At 50.5% G+C, this 20,065-nt stretch overlaps 8 protein-coding genes across 8 annotated transcripts; 5 read left to right on the forward strand and 3 right to left on the reverse strand.

Annotated features, from left to right (window-relative positions):
* Positions 1-366: 366 nt before the first annotated feature.
* On the reverse strand, positions 367-3,194 carry N7511_009469 (uncharacterized protein; the record flags this gene model as incomplete). The annotated part of the gene is made up of 5 exons (XM_057131846.1): positions 367-708; positions 777-949; positions 1,000-1,317; positions 1,392-2,336; positions 2,396-3,194. The coding sequence occupies 5 exons, from the start codon at positions 3,192-3,194 to the stop codon at positions 367-369; spliced, it is 2,577 nt and encodes an 858-aa protein (XP_056979834.1).
* Positions 3,195-3,561: 367 nt separating this feature from the next.
* Positions 3,562-4,701, forward strand: argB (ornithine carbamoyltransferase; the record flags this gene model as incomplete). Its single annotated transcript, XM_057131847.1, has 1 exon — positions 3,562-4,701. The coding sequence occupies one exon, from the start codon at positions 3,562-3,564 to the stop codon at positions 4,699-4,701; it is 1,140 nt and encodes a 379-aa protein (XP_056979835.1).
* A 700-nt stretch (positions 4,702-5,401) lies between these two features.
* Positions 5,402-6,688, forward strand: N7511_009471 (uncharacterized protein; the record flags this gene model as incomplete). The annotated part of the gene is made up of 1 exon (XM_057131848.1): positions 5,402-6,688. One exon carries the CDS (start codon positions 5,402-5,404, stop codon positions 6,686-6,688), a length of 1,287 nt encoding a protein of 428 aa, XP_056979836.1.
* Positions 6,689-7,056: 368 nt separating this feature from the next.
* Positions 7,057-8,541, forward strand: N7511_009472 (DUF3984 domain-containing protein; the record flags this gene model as incomplete). Its single annotated transcript, XM_057131849.1, has 2 exons — positions 7,057-7,062; positions 7,120-8,541. The coding sequence occupies 2 exons, from the start codon at positions 7,057-7,059 to the stop codon at positions 8,539-8,541; spliced, it is 1,428 nt and encodes a 475-aa protein (XP_056979837.1).
* A 1,133-nt stretch (positions 8,542-9,674) lies between these two features.
* Positions 9,675-10,682, reverse strand: N7511_009473 (cut8/STS1 family protein; the record flags this gene model as incomplete). Its single annotated transcript, XM_057131850.1, has 2 exons — positions 9,675-10,537; positions 10,607-10,682. 2 exons carry the CDS (start codon positions 10,680-10,682, stop codon positions 9,675-9,677), a joined length of 939 nt encoding a protein of 312 aa, XP_056979838.1.
* A 425-nt stretch (positions 10,683-11,107) lies between these two features.
* N7511_009474 (ATP-dependent RNA helicase MTR4) lies at positions 11,108-14,642 on the reverse strand (the record flags this gene model as incomplete). The annotated part of the gene is made up of 3 exons (XM_057131851.1): positions 11,108-11,288; positions 11,342-11,907; positions 11,961-14,642. The coding sequence occupies 3 exons, from the start codon at positions 14,640-14,642 to the stop codon at positions 11,108-11,110; spliced, it is 3,429 nt and encodes a 1,142-aa protein (XP_056979839.1).
* Positions 14,643-14,737: 95 nt separating this feature from the next.
* N7511_009475 (cytochrome c oxidase VIIc family protein) lies at positions 14,738-15,087 on the forward strand (the record flags this gene model as incomplete). The annotated part of the gene is made up of 3 exons (XM_057131852.1): positions 14,738-14,912; positions 14,968-15,000; positions 15,062-15,087. The coding sequence occupies 3 exons, from the start codon at positions 14,738-14,740 to the stop codon at positions 15,085-15,087; spliced, it is 234 nt and encodes a 77-aa protein (XP_056979840.1).
* A 398-nt stretch (positions 15,088-15,485) lies between these two features.
* Positions 15,486-19,702, forward strand: N7511_009476 (Elongator subunit IKI3; the record flags this gene model as incomplete). The annotated part of the gene is made up of 5 exons (XM_057131853.1): positions 15,486-17,273; positions 17,325-17,478; positions 17,534-17,876; positions 17,931-18,610; positions 18,660-19,702. The coding sequence occupies 5 exons, from the start codon at positions 15,486-15,488 to the stop codon at positions 19,700-19,702; spliced, it is 4,008 nt and encodes a 1,335-aa protein (XP_056979841.1).
* Between the last annotated feature and the right edge of the window lie 363 nt (positions 19,703-20,065).

The following is a 20,065-nucleotide window of genomic DNA, read 5'->3' on the forward strand; positions in this document are numbered from 1 at the left end:
CTTACCTTCCTTGACCATCATTTTGCAAAAGACCTCAGTGAAAGACTACTTTGGATAGTATAGGGCTTTCTATCCACCGACGTCTCAGGGAGCGGAGCCTATACTCCACCCGGCGCCCAATAGCTTCCCTGGCATTACTCGTTACCACCAGCAATAGAACAGTTCTGATACGCCATAGGGAAGGAGTTCAAATATGTTAAATTGTAGACCAGGCCTATCATACTGTTCAAAAGAAAGCTCTACCAGAAAACCGTATTTCCCCTCTCATTAAGCAACGATATACCATGCTCTGAACGACCAACACCAACTACCAAACCAGCAGTAATGGAAAGAAACCCAAAACACCAAAAGCATTAGCTAGAAATACTAAATTCTCACTTTTGCAGCAATTCCCTTTCCCCGATAGAGAACAACATCCTCGTACTCTCCAATCTGCACCCCGACCTTAGCAACAGCATCCATCTCTAGCGACTGCCCAAGCGCTTTACGCAAAGCATCATATCCCACACCCCCGATATCAAGATCAACTGGTAAGCGCGGCGTCAGAGATAGACCCGGCGGGACCTTGAAGGGGTTCTGGTTTTGGATCCGACCAATTGGATCTTTTTGCTCGTAGAAGGCTGTTGCGTCGATGGAAGTTATTAAAATGTTTGTTTCTGTCAATGGAGAGAAAAGGGTGAAATCAGCCGTTGAGGACCAGAGGTAGAACTGTTAGGGATCGAGTTAGCTGGGTTAGTTTATAGGTGGACTAATGGATGAGGGTGGGAGGACTGTACCGTTGCCTCTTGGATAAAGTGCGGCCTTTCATCGTTGTCATTGCCTGGGGAGCCTGGTGGTGATATTGATGGGACTGGGACGGATATTGAGATGTTTGATAGGGCTCTGCCTAGATTTGGGAGGGATGGGATGGTGTTTTTGTGGGGTTTCATGGTTATTGTCGTGTTATATCCTGAAATTGTATTAGCAAAATGACCTTTCCGTATGATGATTGCCTCTCACCAGAGATGTAGGACGATATTAAGGTTTTTCCAGCCTCAACGCCATCTGGTCCACTCAATTTCAACGGGCACCATGAAAATTCAATGGGCACGCATGTATTATTCCCTGGCGTAACAGTAATATCGCGAGAAGTGATATGTGCCACAGCTGTGTCGTTGAAGAGTATCAAAAAGTCGGCAAAGGGAACAGTCGCAGAGTAATTTGTTGGATTGGTGAAATTAGCCTCCACAGATACAACCATCGAAGAAGCAGTAGTATCTCCTAATTGCAACGATACCACGCGCGGATTGACCTGACCGACCAAGTCGCCGAAGGAAGCTATGACGTTGTCAATGGCCAAAATTCTCTTGATTTTTACTAAAATGTTCTATATTATGAAAACGAAAACATACTCTTCACGGGAACCTTCCCTTCCGCGGGAATTCCGTGCACGGCAAATCGACCCAGGCCAGTTGAGACCTTTGTATCTACGGTGGCAGCGACGCGCAGCACAACTTCTTTGCTGCCGAACAGCAATGCTTGGATGACTTCCGCCAAGAGTGAGTCATTTGTGACTTTAAGTGGTGCATCCTCTATGGCGAACTCCACGAGGAGTGCCGATGAGCCATCTTCGTCGTTGACGAGGGTAGAGTTGGAGTCTTGCCATTTGTCGATGACCAATACGCCGAGCTTCTCTTCTTTGTAATAGACATCTGAAAGAGCGCGAACTTGCGGGACATCAACCTGGAAGTTCATCTCCTCTGGCAGGGCAATGAGGACCTCAACCACGGCAGAGACAGTGGGCTGGGAGTCTGGAGAGTCCGGCTCCGCAAAGGGGTCTGGAAGAGAGAAGTGTGTATCAGACATGGTGAAGTTCTTCACGAGGTTGTCCAACGCGTGTCCAGTGAATGGCAACGGCACGGTCACACTACGCATCAGATCAACCATCCAGGCCGGAGTGTCCGGTGATGGCGCATCAGCTCCTCTGACATAAATTGTTGTCTCGAGACCCTGTACATAACTGGACACCAAGAAATCCAGAGGGGACCCCTCGCCTCCCGGGCATTTAGAGGTCAGTTCATCTGGGAGATTTTCGATAAGACCATCAACACCGACTGGAGTTGCTTGGCCGGGGTGGACCTCGATCTCAGCCGTCTTCGCAGACGCCACCCGGATATATGGATCTCCTGGTGTACAATTTGGTACTAGGATGTCGAACCCGAGAGCAGGAACGGTAAGGGCGACAGGGGAGTTAACCAGAGACTCCAATAAAACATCTACCGCCATAGCCCCATTCTTCGCATCATGTACATTCAACTTGAGAATATCGATCTCCGGTAGAGCAGGGAAGTCTTTCTCTGTAAAGAGGTTAGTTCAATGTCAAACACAAATGAGCGACGGCAGTCTAACAACATACCTTCAAATATTATGTTGTCTGTTAGCACTTGAGTTCCCAGGGCAATCAAGCCTGATTTCAGATGCAATGTAGCTTTGCCCTTAACATTAAGGCGGCCCAATCTCCCCTCAATCCAATCAATAGCAATTGCATGAATGCCTCGAATATCACCCGCTTCTAAATCAGTGAGAAAGTCAACATGAGTATGATAGCCATTGCGGATACTGCACTTGATGGAGGGCACTGCTGCACGTCCAACAAGGACATTCCCATACTCCGGAAGGTACACTTCAACATCTGACGGGCCAGTCTCAACCTCCCTGGCAATCCATGTCGCAAATCGACCAAGGTTTCGAACCGCCTTGTTCTTTACACGACCTGAGTCCATCACGAAATCGCCTTGGACCCGGGCGCGAATGCCATCGGAGGTCGTAGAATCAATCGAAACGGCGGTTGGGTTGAAAACCGCGGCTTGTTGCGCATACTCTTTCACCACCGCCGGGGCAGCAAATGCAAGTGCCAATATAGTCAGGACACATGCTGTTAAAATGGCGAGTGATATCACCGTCGGCCATCGTACGTAGCTCGGCTTCTTGGTGGGGCCGTCTTCATACGACCTTCGGGAAGCGACTGAAGGGGACCGAGATAGTCTTTGCTCAGTCCCATAAACAGTTAATCCATCCTCACGGCGATGTAGAAGGGGCGTTGATTCTGTAGATAGCTCATATGATGGTCTCTGCTGTTCGGTGGATGCCCTATCTGGGTATCGTTCGGGGGGGCTGGATTGCCCATCCAGAAGAGGCCGGTTTTCCTCGGCCATTCTGACCGGAAATAGCAAGGTAGTTAACGATGATCCTTAGTTTGGTATTCACAAAAAACTTGGAATGAATACAAGGTAATGTAGAAGAAGTAGGTCAGACCTGCAAGAGGCGAAAGCGATGACGATAAGCGATGATAGCGGAATGTGGAGATAACCTTGCTGCCTGAATTTAAAGGCATCAGATGGGATCACGTGCATACAGTAGGTAAGGGTATAAGGCTACAAGGCCACAAGGCCACAAGGCTCCAAGGCGTCACCGCACATCCATCCGCTTTTATTGAGTCATTGGCTCTCTCGTTCTCTTTCCCCTTCAGGTCTCCCCTCCTGTTCTCACTCCCCAAAATTCCCATATTCCAATCCTCCCATCATGGCTAGTGGTCTCACAGCTGCTGCCCGCTATGGGTCCCAAAGTGTAACTCAATTGGCCGGCTCTACCTCATTGCGTCGAACACTCCAGGCTAATGGACTCCGACGATTTGCCCACCAGACACCGACTACACCCCCTACTTCTCCTTTCGCCCCCCGCCATTTGCTTTCAATTGCAGACCTGACTCCCACGGAATTCGCCACCCTGGTTCGCAATGCCGCGTCGCACAAGACTGCCATCAAGTCTGGGGCCATCCCCGAAAGCCTGATAGGATCCCTCTCCGGAAAGACCGTGGCCATGATGTTCAACAAGCGTAGCACCCGTACTCGTGTATCAACAGAAGCCGCCACCGTCCAAATGGGCGGCCACCCCATGTTCCTAGGCAAGGACGACATCCAGCTCGGTGTCAACGAGTCCGTGTATGATACCTCCGTTGTGATTTCGTCGATGGTGTCCTGCATTGTCGCGCGTGTCGCGAAGCACTCGGATGTTGCGGATCTAGCCCAGCACTCCACCGTGCCTGTGATTAATGCGTTGTGCGACTCCTTCCACCCTCTCCAGATCATCGCCGACTTCCTCACCATCTACGAGTCCTTCCCCACCAAGGCCGGCCCGCTCTCCGGTCTTGGCCTTGACGGTCTGAAGATCGCCTGGATTGGCGATGCGAACAACGTCCTCTTTGATTTGGCTATTGGTGCTACCAAGATGGGTGTGGATATGGCTGTTGCTACGCCCAAGGGTTACGAGATCCCCGCGGATATGCTCGACATCATCCAGCGCGCTGGCGAGGGTGTGCCCAATGCTGGAAAGCTCACCCAGACCAACGTCCCCGAGGAGGCCGTGAAGAATGCCGACATCCTGGTTACCGACACCTGGGTGTCCATGGGCCAGGAAGAGGAGTCCAAGAAGCGCATGAAGGCCTTTGAGGGCTTCCAGATCACTTCTGAACTGGCTCAGCGTGGTGGCGCCAAGGAGGGCTGGAAGTTCATGCACTGCCTGCCCCGTCACCCCGAGGAAGTGAGCGACGAGGTCTTTTACAGCCCCCGCTCTCTGGTCTTCCCCGAAGCCGAAAACCGTCTGTGGGCGGCTATTGCGGCATTGGAAGGATTCGTTGTTAATAAGGGTAAGATTGTGGAGTAAATAGCCTGGAGTTAGGAAGTACGGATATCATCCCATGTATATAAAAAGTCGGAATTTCCTAAAATAAGCTTCTCTCTACGACCAATGACAAGAGTGATGATTTCATATTAGCCCGGCACAGGGTTGGCCCACCCCTATCCGACTTGCCCGTGGGGCTTCGGATGTTGGACGCCACCATTTGGCGGGGGACATCCGATCTGACCTTCGGGCTCTCCTGGTCGCACGTACAGTCTGATATGCAGGTCCCGTTGGATGTGCGCATAGGATAGGTCTAACTCAGATATTGGATATCTCACTACATCAGCGTTGTCGTTTATGTGTCTCATGTGTCCGAGTCGATTGATGTGTGCAGTATTCTATACATAATATAAGTTATGACTTCCGACATACCGTATCTACTCCATAAGAATCAAACCAGAAAACTAGAATATGCAACGATATTGTTGGTCGGTTAACCGGTAAACCGTAAACCGGGCGACGAGACTCGGAAGTCTCACTAAAGTCCAACCCACAGTTTCTCCACGCTCCGAAGGCCCAGCAAGCTAGTGGGTGATCGGAACGGCAATCCTGGAGGCGGGGGACGACCTCCCGATGGTCATACTTATAGCTTGCTCATGAACTACGATCAACCATTTTCTCTTTGCGAAGACATCCTTTTCTAGTTCTCTTCTTTTGTACATTTTCTGTTTTACCTGTCACAATGGGCTTCGAAGACAAGCGTGTGGCCATCGTCGGTGGTGGCCTCGGAGGCATGGCCTTCCTCAATGCTGCCTTATATACCGGCCTGAAGAATGTTCAACTATACGAACAAGCAAGTCAATTCGGTGAAGTCGGTGCTGGAGTGAGCATTACCTCCAATGCCAACCGCGTTCTGGACACCTTTGGTCTGAAGGAGAGCATGACCCGCAAATCATCCGGTCAGCTCCCATGCTACATGGAATACCACAACTACAAGACAGGCGAGTATGTGGGCCACATTGGGGAATTCTCCAAGCCCCCCGCTCGTCTCCTGCACCGCGCCCACCTTCTCGACTCGCTGAAGGAGCGTGTTCCCCCATCAAGCCTGAATCTGGGAAAGCACCTCAAGTCCGTGGACCGCAACACTGCCAGCGCTTCAGCCCCGTATACTCTCCACTTCCAGGATGGCAGCTCAACGGAAGCAGACATTGTCATTGGCTGCGACGGCATAAAGTCGAATGTGCGCCGGGATATGGGACTAGCCGATGATCCTAACTATTCCGGCCAGGTTGTGTACCGTGGATTTGTCGACTATAAGGATCTCCCCGCCGAGACAGCGCAGTTGCTGCGCAAGACTGTCAACTTCCGTGGTCCCAAGTGCCACGTCTTGATCTTGCCTATCGGAAACCAGGACACGCAGACCGACCGTGCTGCTATCATTGGTTTCATGTCTGAGCCCATCGAGGCTTGGGATACCGAGGGCTGGATGGACCGTTCCGATATCAATAGTCTTAACGAGCATGTGCGTGACTGGTGCCCGGCTGTGCAGGATATCATTGCTGGGTTGCGGAAGGGCTCGCCTGATGGCAAGATGCTCAAGCAGGCTTTGTATGTGCGTGACCCGCTAGAGAAATGGTATGAAATGAACGCGGATGGCCAGAAGGATGCTGGTATTATTCTGCTTGGTGATTCTGCTCACTCGACTCTTCCTCACCAAGGCCAAGGCACTTGCATGGCTATTGAGTCTGGAATTGCCCTTGCTACCATCCTCCGCCACTGGAAGGGTAACAATCTCGAGGATGCGTTCCAGTTCTACCAGAACCTGCGCAAGCCTCGGACGGACCGTGTCACCAAGACTAGCTACGAGGCTGGTAAACTAGCTAGCTCTGACTCTCCTGATCAGATGGACAGCAGTTTCAACCCTGATGCTTTGATGGAGCGTATGAAGTGGATCATGGAGTACAATGTTTTGGAAGATCTGCGCGTCAAGGGTGTCGATGTGTTGGACTTCCAGGATTCGCGCCTGTGAGTGGGTGCTCAAATTTTTGGAAATGTATATATTGTACAAATGAATGCATGTCTCTGCACATTATTGAAGAAGATCAATACGAGTTCGAACTGTAAAACGCTCACCGCTAGCCCTAACGACCGTGCCACTATCATATGATGAGTATACTTCCTCCTGTGTTACTACAGATTGTCATTCCACCTTGAGTATTCCTATAAAATGCTTACTGGCTACGTATGATTCTCATCTTACCTTTCTATACAAATTCTTCAACATAAAAAATTACCGACCTGCCGGGCTCGGCTTTCACATGCCAACCGCACGTGCATCAACTCCGCATTTTCCCCATCCTCGCCGTTTTTCCTCTTTTCCCAATGTTGGACCCCATAATGGAGGTAAATATCAGACCTTGAAAACATACTAAAAGCTGAAGGAATACTCACGAATCATAGTTCACCAGCACCTCGGGGGGCTTTCGCTCGCGGCGCTCATACCCCAACCTCAACCACGTCTCTCTAGCACCACTGACCCCACGATTCCCCATAGACGACGACACAGAACCAACAGACTATTTCAATCAAGAAACAAACTCCCCAACACACACAACCAATACCGAATACCCAGCGCCCTCCTATCTCTCCAGCATCTCAGTTCCAAGCACACCCCCAATCCTCTCCCACTCGCGCAGCAGCTCACGCACCCGCCACACGCGCAGTAAAAGCTCCAACCGAACAGGACCCTCAAGCGACTCAAGCCTACACAGCCACGCACTCTCCACACCCCTCCATCACAGCAGAAGCACAAGCACAATAAAAAAACCAGCAAGTACCTTCCCAGGCCGTCGCCACATCCCCGAAACGGATACACCACGAACACCAAAAATAGACGCAGAATGGATGCTGCGTGCAGGCATAGCATTAGCTTCATCGACGCGCGAGGAAAAAGGCCAGAGCTGGCTCTCCAAACGCGAAAGCTCGACCAGTCTTGCCGAAATGCCCGACGATCATCCGGCTCTTAATACACGCCACCACCACCGCACTAGATCAAGCACGTCATCGCGTAAGCCCCGGTCCGGCGCCTCGACACCTGGAGGCCTCGGCGCATTCTCACGCCGTGGGTCTCGGTCCCGGCGTGGGAGTCGACGCGGGAGTCGAGTTGGCTTGACTATGACTACCATGCCTGTATCGCCCTCGTCACCAAATACAGCGGGGCGAATGCCTAGTTCGGGGTCGGGTCCTGGGACGACGACTGGGACGGCGACTGGGACGGCTAGTCCTGAGCTGCGTGGACGGGCTGGCCTTCTGCCGGACTTTGTGGATGAGCGTATTCGCGCCGAGATGGCTACGTTACAACATCATCAACATCTACCGCAACATCACCGGTCTTTCTCAGATGAAGACTCGGAGCTTTGGGAAGGTGATGATGATGTTGACGGCTCGGAGTCCGAATCTGATTATGATTCTGATGAAATGCCGGATGACTTTGACGAAGCGGATCTGCAGCGATTGACGCGCGAGCGCGGATTCGGGCTTGGGGGCTGGATTGATCGGTTGGTTGAGTGGACGCTTTTCGGCGTTGAGGAGTGGCCTGCTGCTGTGCCTGGTGCTGCTGGTGCTGTTGCGGCTGCTTCGAGGATTGGGACTGCAGAGACGAGTACTACTGTTACTTTTGAGGATCCTGTTGTTTTAGATGCTGTGGACGAGAGGAGTGATGATGATGATGTACTTTCTGTTGGGGAGGGGACATCTGATGATGGAGATGGGATGTCTGAGAGGACTGATGGAGCTGTTGTTTCTGTTGAGAAACCTGGGGCGAGCGGTGGATGGGAGGATGCTGGGTGGTTGTTCCGTGTTGTGAAGAGGGTGTTGGTATGAATCTATGAGAGATATCTCCGAGAGGGCTGTCTGTAAATACGTAATTCTGTGTTTTCTTCGTGTTACTCTTTTCTTTTTTAGTTTCCCGAGATTGTCTACGAAGCTGAGCGAAGCTAGCCGGCTATACTATTATATATTATGCCTCAAGCTCTACAATAATGATAAGTCATGATCAAATGAAGAATTAACTTCATTCAACGTTACTATTTGTAAACTCAGTATCCGTTCTATACAGAGAAAATTGATTGGATTGAAATGCAACAGGCTAGCGTAAACAAGATGGACCAACCGACCACCCAAAACACATAAAAAGGCAAGTTGCACGAAATAACAGGACCAGGGTGTACCGTAGACGAAAGGGTAGATGTAACATCTTTTCTTTCATATGGCAAAAGAAGTCTTCGGCTGACAGGCCGAGCCAGAGCCAGAGTTGAAAAGCGTGAACGGATTCAGAGACGACAGATTGGTCAATCGACCAAGGGCCGAGACTAGTGCTTTGACAAGACACGTATTTCATCGAATTATGCAAGTGACAAGAGGACAGTGATAGTAACGAGACAAGGCGATAATCGGAAATAAGAACCAGAAATTGAGGTTGTAATCCAAAAAGTATCCAAAATAGAAAGACAGGGAAGGAGAAGGACAGGAATGTAAGCGACTCCAGGGCGCCGGTTGATGTTGGAAAGATAGTATGGGAGTTTGAATGGGGTACAAAGTAGATGCAAGGCAAGACATAAAAAAGAGAACGAAGGGCTCGCGTGGGAGTTCAAAGTACAAAAAAGAGGGACAAGAAGCAGTGCTGGGATCTGAGCGAGTTGATCAGAAATTTGGCAACGGTTGAAACTCAGAAAATCCCAACCAGAGAAAATGAAGAAGAAAATAGACAGAAAGAAAGCTGTTGTTGGATTCGCCTTGAGTAATATAACGCCATCTGAGACCGTGTCGATTCTAAGGTCATGCAGCAGGTATCGTGATCGTGACATACGTCGAAAATTGCGCGGTCGAAGGGGTATGGACCGTATTTCAAGCTCGAGCGTGAGCCGGCATGAGTGTGAGAGCTGAAGCCGGGACACAAGAGCGGTGCGTGTGGTAAGGGTGGTCGTTCATAGAGTAGATCGGAGCGGACTGGTATATCACCACGGCCCAACTCTAACAGGAGTTCCTAGACCGTATGTTCCCGAGAGAAGCTGGTCCCGAATGGAGCCCATTTCGCCGCTGGAGCCGTGAGTTGGCGTTTCTGGTCCGTTCATCCATCCCAAGCTACAGCCGAGTTCGTTGACGGCTCCCTGTAGCTTTCCGCCAGAGGTTTGATTATGCTTGGCCAGTTTCTGGTCCCAGCCGCCATACTGAAGTTGGATTCCACCGCCTCGTTTGGCAGCTTCCCGAATCACCAGAATCCATGCCTTGCAGATTTCGTCATAGGCGGAGTCTCGTTCGATGTTGTTCTGTGGTGAGCTCCAGCGAGGCAGAGCATGGATGATGTCGGTTGCTCCGTCGAGATAGCTCAGAGATGTGGAAGCTTGAGATTCGTTTGGTGGAAGGAAGTTGGGAGTGAAGTCACTCAGGGCGTCAAGAAGGTTCGTGAGTGGTTGTCGGACTCGGTTATAGGCATAGTCCGACTCAGTGTTACCACCCAGCGGGAAGGATGACTGAAGAGCGGCCTGGTAGTTCCGAAGTACTTGGAGGGTTGAGGAAACATTTGGACGGGGAGAAGTGTGCACAACCTCGTCGGCGAGCTGAGGGTGACGCTCGCACATGGTTCGTACCACCGTCCTCAACGCATCTGTGTCGAGAGTCTCCAAGAGACGTGGGAGAGATAGAGGTCGGCCTGAAACATTCGGTCGGGAGCGTTTGATGTTACGGTAGTTGTGAGGGAGCTGACGAGGTGTGAAGGCGGGAGAGTTGGTAGGCGAGGCGGACATGCGTCCATCATGATCGTTGCCATCGTCGTCGGCTTTCCGTTTACGGTTCGAATACGACGACGATGGTGTAGACACTGGCATCTCTGTTAGCATGTCCTCGCCAGACCAGAGAGCACCAACTTGTTGGAAAGGGATAGTCTTACTCATACGGGAGGGAGAGAATCGGGGGTTCTCGTAGAAGTGAGGAGGGATAGGAGGTGTGGCCACCAGACTGTTCATGATGACAGCCTAATGGCAAAGCAGATATAGTGGTCTCAAGAAGACCGAAGAAAAGAAAGACAGGGGCAGTCAAAAAGTATGCCCAAAGGTGAGGTGGGGAGAGAAAGGTCGAGAAGAGAAGCGGTGGAGAAAAAGTAGGCGTTGCGGGCGGCAACGCAATCCCTCTGTGCAGCTTTCAAGGATATTTGCCTCTCTGTCATATATTTCTATAAAAAGTTGAAATTAATATTGTTGTGTTTCAGAAGATTCTTCCTTTTTCTTTCTTTGACATGGTCCAGGCCAAATGGGTCGACTCCACTGCTTTCGGGCAAAGCCACCGTACCCGCATCATCTACATCTACTACGTCGTAACGGGATGACTTAAGACTTGATGTGACATAAGTATGCATTTTTGGATTCATACAAAAACTGGGGGAATATCGTATCTACAAGTACAGAGATTGAGCGGCAACAATGTCGCGGCGGATCTTCGTCAGAGCCTCTTCGAACTTGCTCTCCAGGTCCTCGCTGCCCATGACCTTGGCAGCCTGTGCCATCTGCCGCAAACACTCTTCCAGCCGGCGGAAGACACGGATCAAGCTTCCCTCGTAGACGTCGGTCATTTTGCTGAGAAAAAAAGTCAGTACCATGAATACTTGGGCAGGACAGGATAAACTTACCAGATATCGGCAAAGGACTTGCCATGGGACCAATCGTAGACCACCTCCATAAGCTCCCACTTGAAGCTTTGAACATATTCATCCTCGTTCAGGGCCATCTTAGACTCCTGGGATACCTTGGCAATGGTCCGAGCTTGTGCTTGGATCTCCCGGAGAGGCTTCGCCAGCTCATCTTTGGACAAGGGAGGCGCTTCTTTGACCTTCTCCTCAAACACGAAACAACTCATGATGGCCGCGATCTGCTCGGGGGTAAGGTTGTTGAAGAAACCGTTAAAGAGCAACTCGCTCAGCATCAACTCATCGCCAGAGCTTATCTCACAGGCGACCCGACCCTTCAGCTGAACGACTTCATCCTCGTTGATGAATCCGACTCGACGAAGCACGCGCTTGCGATTTTTCAACTCCTCAAGCTGCATAATCTCCATTGCATCGGAAATCTTCTTCTTGGCGACCTTTATTTGATTTCCCAACTCCACCTTCTCGGCATATTGTTCATAGAGTTCAGGCAAGCGCGGTGAGTTGTGAAGAGGGTTGCTCAGTAAGCGAGATTCAAGAACCTCGATTTTCTGTACCTTGTTAGTAACGTGAACATGTATTTGAACTGGGCTTATTTTCTTACCCGTAGCAGCTTCTTGAAGGAGTCATCCTCGATTTTCATATTCTCGATAGGGTCAAGCTGGGGAAGACCATCTGGGAAACGTCTCTTGATTTCATTCAGAGATTTTTGCACTCCCTTACGTCCGTCAGGCGCCTGGATGTCCTTGGGAAGGTAGATCCGAATGTGGGAGATATCATGGATGCAGCTCAGAACAACAGGCACAACTTCCATGCGCTCCTTCTCGCCATCCTTAGCGGGTTGAATTCCGGATGGGATATCTTGGTGAGACTTTGTACCGATGGATGGTCCCTCGGCCAGAGTCAGGAGCACATCCACAATGTATGATTGATGAGGGGTTAATGGCTCCTTCTCATTCTTCGCTTGTTTGCGCTGTGTTGACTTGACCACGACACCCCATCCGAAATCTTGACCTTGGTGTTCGACACGAACAATTCGGCCAGGCATTATGAAAGGCAGAGCGTAGTTCGGGTGGCTCACAACCTCATGCACATCCTCTGCAAGCGTGGCCATATGCTTCCTTAAATCGTAATACTCGCGGATAGTGCCCTCATCTTGAATAACCATATTGGTCCGTTTGTCCTGCAAATCTTGAAGCTCTTTCTCTAAGCCTGAGACGTTTCCAGTGGTCTGGAACTGTTTGAAGCAACTCTCTAGCATGAAGTCAGGCGAGATGCCTTCCACACGCAAAAGATTGAGAATCATATTGTAGCCAAGGTGGAATGCGGAGTTGAGTCGGTCCTGTTCACCGCGCACAATCTCCTTCGCCACAGCAGGATCCATTTCCTCGCCAACCATCATGATAACGATACCACGGTCATCAAGACCTCGTCGACCGGCGCGACCAGACATTTGAATGAATTCAGACGGGGTAACCCAACGTTGGCTGGTACCGTCGAACTTGCGAACACTTGTGAAAACAACAGTCTTTGCAGGCATGTTCAGACCGATGGAGAAGGTCTCAGTGGCAAATAGAGCTTTGATGAGACCCTCCTGGAACAGAATCTCAATGGTTTCCTTGAGAATAGGCAGCAAGCCGGAGTGATGAACACCAATACCTCTGCGCAGAAGCGGAAGGAGATTTTCGATCTGGGGCAGTTTTTGATCCTCTTCGGATAGCATTGAGATGGCGCTTTCGAAGACCTTGGTAACCATTTCCTTCTCGGAGTCATCGTTGAATGCCAATTTGGACATCTGCAAAGCGCCCTCCTCACACTCACGCTTGCTGAAACTGAAGACAATGACAGGGTTCAACGACTTGACCATGATCATCTTTACGACTTTGTAAACATCTGATGGACCCTTGTTTCCACCCTTGTTCAAAGATTTGTCCTTGCCCTTTCCTTTGCGCTTGGCCATGGGATCCGCGGGATCATCGCCCTTCTTGTCGGCAATTGAGCTCATCGCTTTCTGGAAGTTTTCTTCGCGGAACACTCCCTTCTCGTCGACAATAAGATGCATTCCGTCTCCACCAGCGGGGAAGAAGTAGTTCTGAAGGGGTGTTGGACGGTAGTTGGTGTAAACGACATGGCAAGGCTGGTTGTGCATCTTCACAATCCATTCGGCGAATTGCATGGCGTTGGGAATAGTGGCGGAGAGGAAAACGTAGCGGACCTTGTCGGGTAGGAGGATAAGTGTCTCTTCCCAGACAACACCACGAGTCGGGTCTCGCAAGTAGTGAATTTCATCGAAAATGACCCACTGGACTTCACGCATAATCTCAGAACCACGATACAACATAGAGCGAAGAATCTCAGTAGTCATAACAAGACAAGTAGCTGTAGGATTGATTGTCACATCACCGGTCATCAAACCACAATCGCCAAATTCAGCAGCAAATTCACGGTATTTTTGGTTAGATAGCGCCTTAATCGGACTGGTGTAGATCACTCTCTGGTTCTTCTTCAGACTTTGCGCAATAGCATACTCTGCTACTACGGTCTTTCCTGCACTAGTATGGGCGGAAACCAACACACTTTCCTCGCGTTCAATTGAAGCAACTGCAAGTGCCTGGAAAGGATCGAGGGTGAAGGAGTATTTCTTTGCTGGCTCAGCTGGCGGCTTGTGCTCAGAAAGAGGCACATAGGGATAGTTCGGAGGATATGCGACTTGATGGCGCACTTGGTGTGACACTTTCATCGACTCTTCTTCGCCTTGAACCTTGGCAAGCTCGACTTGTCCCTCGGTCTCGAAGGAGTCCGCAAGTACTGGCGCGGGTTCATCCTCCAATTTCGGTCGCTTCGCATCGGGTTGATCGTTCTCGGGGGTGGGTGCTTCGGCGTCTGTTGGCTTTGAATCTATAGCAGGAGCATCTGGCAAAGTTGCATCCTCGTTCGATTCAGTTTGGGCGTCTTCAGGTTTCTTGACGTCGCCATTCACCTGGCGTTTCTTGCTCTTGTCCTTCTTGGGACGTTTGGCAATAGCCTCGGACGGAGTTACCGTCTGAGGCTTGTCTTCAAAGACATCAAAGAGCTCATCCATCTCCAGCGAAACCAAAAGATCAATCACGGGAGTAGAATGAGCGTTGCTAATGCGCTTCACTTTTTCTGGGATGAGAAAATTGGAAGTTTCCTGATGAGGAAAGCGGTGGGGACTGCCCCAAACGGCGCTAGTGTGTGACTCACGTGATGTCGAACATCGCAAGGTGCGGAATGGGATGATCTCGTTAGGCTTCGTCCGTCCCATTCCGATCGTCCACTCTCTCCTCTCTATCTGTCAAGGTAGGCACCTCCTCATGCAATTGGATTAACTGCAGTTGCTCACGGTCATTTCTATAACAGATGTTCTCCTCCGCTATCCGGGCCAAGATGGCCACCTCCTTCGCTGCCCGTCGTGGCTTCTCCACCACTCGCACCCAGCTCGGTAGCCCCTACCACTACGCCGAGGGTCCTCGCACCAACATTCCCTTCAACCCTCTGACCAAGCGCTTCTTCTGGAGATACTGGGCCTTCATGGGTTTGTGTTCCCGCAACTTGCAGGTGGAGGCATGACTAACTCGGGCATCATCTAGTCACCGGATTCGGTTCTCCCTTCGCCATTGCTGGTGAGTTATACTTCGCGCTGCCAATATCTTGCTTTGATCACGCGCTAATAGCTTTCTTTAGTTTGGCAAACCTACAAGACCAAATAGATTGGTCTTATACTTGCAACAGTCTGGCGCCCGCGGTCTCGGATTGGGGAAGCAATTGGATATCATGTACAAAGCTAGAGATTATTATTGACATTTCTGCGCCTCAATGCCTCAAATGTAACTGTGTAGACCCCAAAACTTGTAGCTCTAAGGACGTTGAAATGTGGATGAAGTCATTGGCTGAGCCGATGTGGAAAATCAAAAAATCTCTGGGTCGGCGCGAGTTTGATATCAGTTCTCAACACACCCACTCTCTACGCTTCTTGTCAAGAGACAGCATAGCTGGGCACTGTATCCAGTCTTTGCTCGCTTATTCGCAACATTTTACACATTTACCGCCCTGGTTGCTTCATGGCGGGGTAAAAAGAGAAGCATAGAAAAATAGCCACCCGTTGAAAATGCGCAACTTGAGAAACGTACGTCTCGCGGAGACGCAGCTGGAGGGCGAGCTTCCCCTCACAGCCACTGCATGGGATACTTCGTCTGACTCAGTGGTGTGCACCTTTGGCCCCGCTGAGAACAATGCCATCATCGAGGTGCGGCGAAAGCGCCCCGAAATTACCTCGACAGACCCTCTTAGTCCGGAGGCATTTGAATGCATTGCATCTTGGGATGCCCCATGCCCTCTGCCAGATCTGGCATGTGACCGTATTCTATCTCTGCATTACTTTGCGGACAGCCTGACTGCTTGTTTGGTGCTGGAGGGAGGTGATATCGTGGTTGTCCGCGAAGAACCTCTTCCTGGTGAAGACAAGATTGAAATTGTCGGTTCCGTTGACGTGGGTATCACAGCTGCTGCGTGGTCCCCAGACGAGGAGCTCCTTGCTCTCACCACCAGAGCCCAAACTTTCCTTTATATGACCAGAGAATTCGAGAATGTGGCCGATATTACCTTTGCCCCTAAAGACATGCAAGCTTCACAGCATGTCTCAGTGGGGTGGGGTAAGAAGGAGACACAGTTCCAAGGAAAGAGGGCCAAGGCTCTTCGAGACCCGACTGTGCCTGAGAAGATCGACCAGGGAATCCTGAGCCGCCACGACGACGGTTGCACCACTATCACCTGGCGAGGAGATGGAGCCTATGTAGCCGTGAACAGCATCGAGGCTGGTACTCGTCGCGCTATCAGAGTATACTCAAGAGAGGGGACTCTGGACAGTGTGAGCGAGCCAGTTGATGGACTTGAAGGCGCCCTTAGCTGGCGGCCGTCAGGTAGTCTTATTGCAGGAATTCAACGAGTTGATGACCGTATCGATGTGGTCTTTTTCGAACGCAACGGACTTCGCCATGGCGAGTTTTCTCTCCGTATCACGGATGCAGAGACCAAGCCATGGACTTCTCGCATCCATCTTGCTTGGAATGTTGATTCAACTGTTCTTGCTGTCAGGTTCGAAGACCGCATTCAATTTTGGACCACTGGAAATTATCACTGGTATTTGAAGCAAGAGATCCCGATAGTTATTGATCCCTCTTGCTCGCTTCCATTCTCTCTCGAATGGCACTCAGAGAAGCCACTTCGATTTGTTGCTGGCTCTTCGGGCTGTATCCTTGATGCAGACTATGTGTTTGATACCAGCCACGGATCTACCTCTATCCCAGAAGATGTGGGCGCCGTTGCCGTCCTTGACGGCCGGAATCTCAAGCTGACCCCATTGCGATTGGCTGGTGTTCCACCCCCAATGGCGCATAATGAGCTAGCTTTGGACTCCAACGCTATCGATGTTGCGTTCAGTAAGTCTGGAACCCGCATTGCTGTTCTATTCAACGACAGTTTCGCAATTTACATTTGGTCTCTGAAGAGCCGGCCCGTTCCCGTCCCGATACTTGAGTCGAGCTATCCTCTACCGGATGACGCTGCCAGTCGGCCCAGACAGATCGCCTTTTTGAATGACACTGAGGTCTTCGTTCTCCGAAGCACTGGACCAAATGCTAGCTGCATTGAGCGGACTATCTTGGAACGTCGAACAACTGAAGCTGTTTACGAGGCTGCAGACTCAGAGCAATTGTCTTCTATCTTTGCTGGGATTGGACATGAAGCTCTATGGCTCTCGCATGCATCTCAACCAGGCCGTCCTGTTGGCTACTCTAGCATTGAAATGTCACTAAATAACCCCGATATTCTCCCTTGGGGTGACAGTCCTACTGTTGATAGCCACTGGGCTCGTGCTGTCTCCATCTCCGATGATGAGGTAAGATCTTTTGATCTCTACAGGGTTGGACAAAATTGCTCACTGACTTAGCGCATATTAATTACCATGTCACGCAGTGGTGGTTTGTATGCAAACAAGCGCATGCTTGCAAGGAACTGCACATCTTTCCTCGTGACGCCATCACACCTATTGTTCACCACGTCTCAGCACCTGTTGAAGTTCGTTCATCTCAACCACGTGGATGGTAAGACGCATTTCCCTAAATGGTTTGAATTGAGAAATCTAACATGGACATGAAGATATGGAAATCCCAGAAGACACACCCGAAATTGATGAGCGTTGCAGGAGTATCGAACGTGGGTCTCGCTTGGTTTCTGTGATGCCGTCGATCTTTGCAGTTGTGCTTCAAGCCCCCCGTGGAAACATTGAAACTATCTTCCCTCGTGCTTTGGTGCTAGCTGGAATTCGTACTTTCATTGACCAAAAGAAATACCGGTCTGCATTTATGGCATGCCGAAGCCAGATGGTCGATCTAAACATCCTTCACGATTATGCTCCTGAGCAATTCTTGGCCAACATCCCGCTTTTTATTGATCAAGTCAAGAAGATTGATTATATCGATGACTTTTTGTCCCGCTTGCAGTATGTGAACACTAGATATATTCGAACCGATTTCCTTTGCTAACTTTCACACAGGGAGGAGGATGTTTCACAGACGCTCTATAAAGATACGCTGAAGATTTCCAAGAACGAATCTGCAGTTGTTGCCCAACCAGATTCTCCAGCTCCTACATTGCCAACATCAGTCAAGAAGGGGAGCAAAATCAACCAGATCTGTGATGCATTCTTGGCTACTCTCCAAACACGCGTCGATACCAACTTGCAGAACATCATTACAGCTCATGTTTGCAAATCACCGCCCGACCTAGAAGCCGGGCTGGGACTCGCTGCGGGACTGAGACTACAAAATACCGAGCAGGCTGAAGATGCCATTGAGCACATGTGTTTCTTGACAGACGCCCATCGACTTTACTCTCACGCCCTGGGAATTTATGACCTTGAGCTTACTCTACTAGTTGCCCAACAGGCCCAGATGGATCCTCGCGAATACCTTCCGTTCCTTCGTAAGCTGCAACAGCTTCCAGAGACTAGACGTCAATTCGAGATCGACAACCACCTCAGCCGCTTTGAAAAGGCTCTGAAGCACCTGTACGCCTTGAACGCTCATGATGAAATTCGCGCCTATGTCGTCAAGCATGTCTTGTACAAAGATGCCCTCGAGATCTACAAGTATCAAGCAGAACAACTACGTGAAATCACCGAGCTGTATGCCGATCATCTCCAAGATCAAAGTCAATACAAGGATGCGGCAATTGGTAAGTGGCTTTATGCACGAGTCAAGACAACATACTAACATGATCCCAGCTTATGAGTCTCTGGGGCTCTACGAGAGTGCCTATAAATGCTACAACCTAGCCCACAAGTGGCGCGAGTCTTTATACTGTGCCATGATGGCCTCACTTTCCTCCGAGGACCTGACCGCCCATATCGAAAACTTGGCTACAACTCTGATCGACGAGAACAAAGACTACGTTTCAGCAGCCACAATCTACTCTGAGCACCTGCGCGATTATGTCACAGCTGCACGCCTACTCTGCCGCGGCTCAAAGTTCGCCGACGCCGCTCGTCTCCTCACACTGAACGGCAAACAGGACCTGGTCACTGATATCGTCGACTCCGGTCTGGCAGAAGCGATGGGCAACATGACTGACCTGCTAGCTGACTGCAGATCCCAACTCAATGCCCAAGTCCCACGTCTCCGCGAACTCCGCCAGCTGCGCGCTGCCGACCCTCTCGCGTTCTTCGGTGGTGACCCCACAGGAGGCGATGCAGGCGTTGACATCCCTGACAACGTGTCTTTGGCTCCAACAGATGCATCGACTCTTGCTGGTCGCTCCATGTTCACCCGATACACTGGCAACACCGGAAAGACCGGCAAGACAGGCATGACCCGCTACACCTCGAAGACGCGCAGACGTGAAGAGCGCAAGCGGGCCCGCGGTAAGAAGGGCACTGTATACGAGGAGGAGTACCTGGTCAACAGTATCCGACGACTTATGGAACGGATCAATTCGAGCGTGACAGAGACCGAAACCCTTGTCGACGCGCTTCTGCGCCGTGGCATGCGTGAGCGCGCAGCCGCTGTTGAAAAGGCTTTGCTGGAAGTTTCTACTATGTGTGCAGACTGCCGAGACGAGGTATTCGAGGTCCCTGTCGTGGAGAAGAAGAAAAATGAGGATGAGGATGAAGAGGAGAACCCCGATGAGCCTTCCATGCCGCCTATTTATGGTGGTAGAGGCAACGGAGTCCTGGCTGAAAGTATTGCTATTGTGCAGGGTGGAGGTACCGCGCGTGTCAAGGATATCCCTATCGTCAAGGAAATGAAGAGGTCGTCTTTGCTGGCTTGACGTTGTGAGTTGGCATAGCCCATATCATTTACATATATCCATTATCGAAATGAAAAGTTGCTTCTATACTCAACTCTATTCTACGGACATGTACACTCGGTGAATACTCCTACGTACTTGCAAGGTTCGTATCGGTGCTAGGATACCCTGACGTAGACTAAGTTGGGAGATGTCCAGCCTTACGCAGATATTCAAGGGATTTCCATGCCGTGTGCAGGACAAGTCTTACCCGACTACTAGCACAGGATAAGGAAACTCTATCCTCAAGTTTTCATTGATGCTTTCAGCGTTGGGCGTCCGGCTCTTTTGTCGGGGTGTCCTGGTTTTGTCTATGACTCTAGACCTATACTGTCACAATGCAAC

Source organism: Penicillium nucicola (assembly GCF_028828085.1).
Source record: "Penicillium nucicola strain IBT 29836 chromosome Unknown utg000010l, whole genome shotgun sequence".
Classification (NCBI taxonomy): Eukaryota; Fungi; Ascomycota; class Eurotiomycetes; order Eurotiales; family Aspergillaceae; genus Penicillium; species Penicillium nucicola.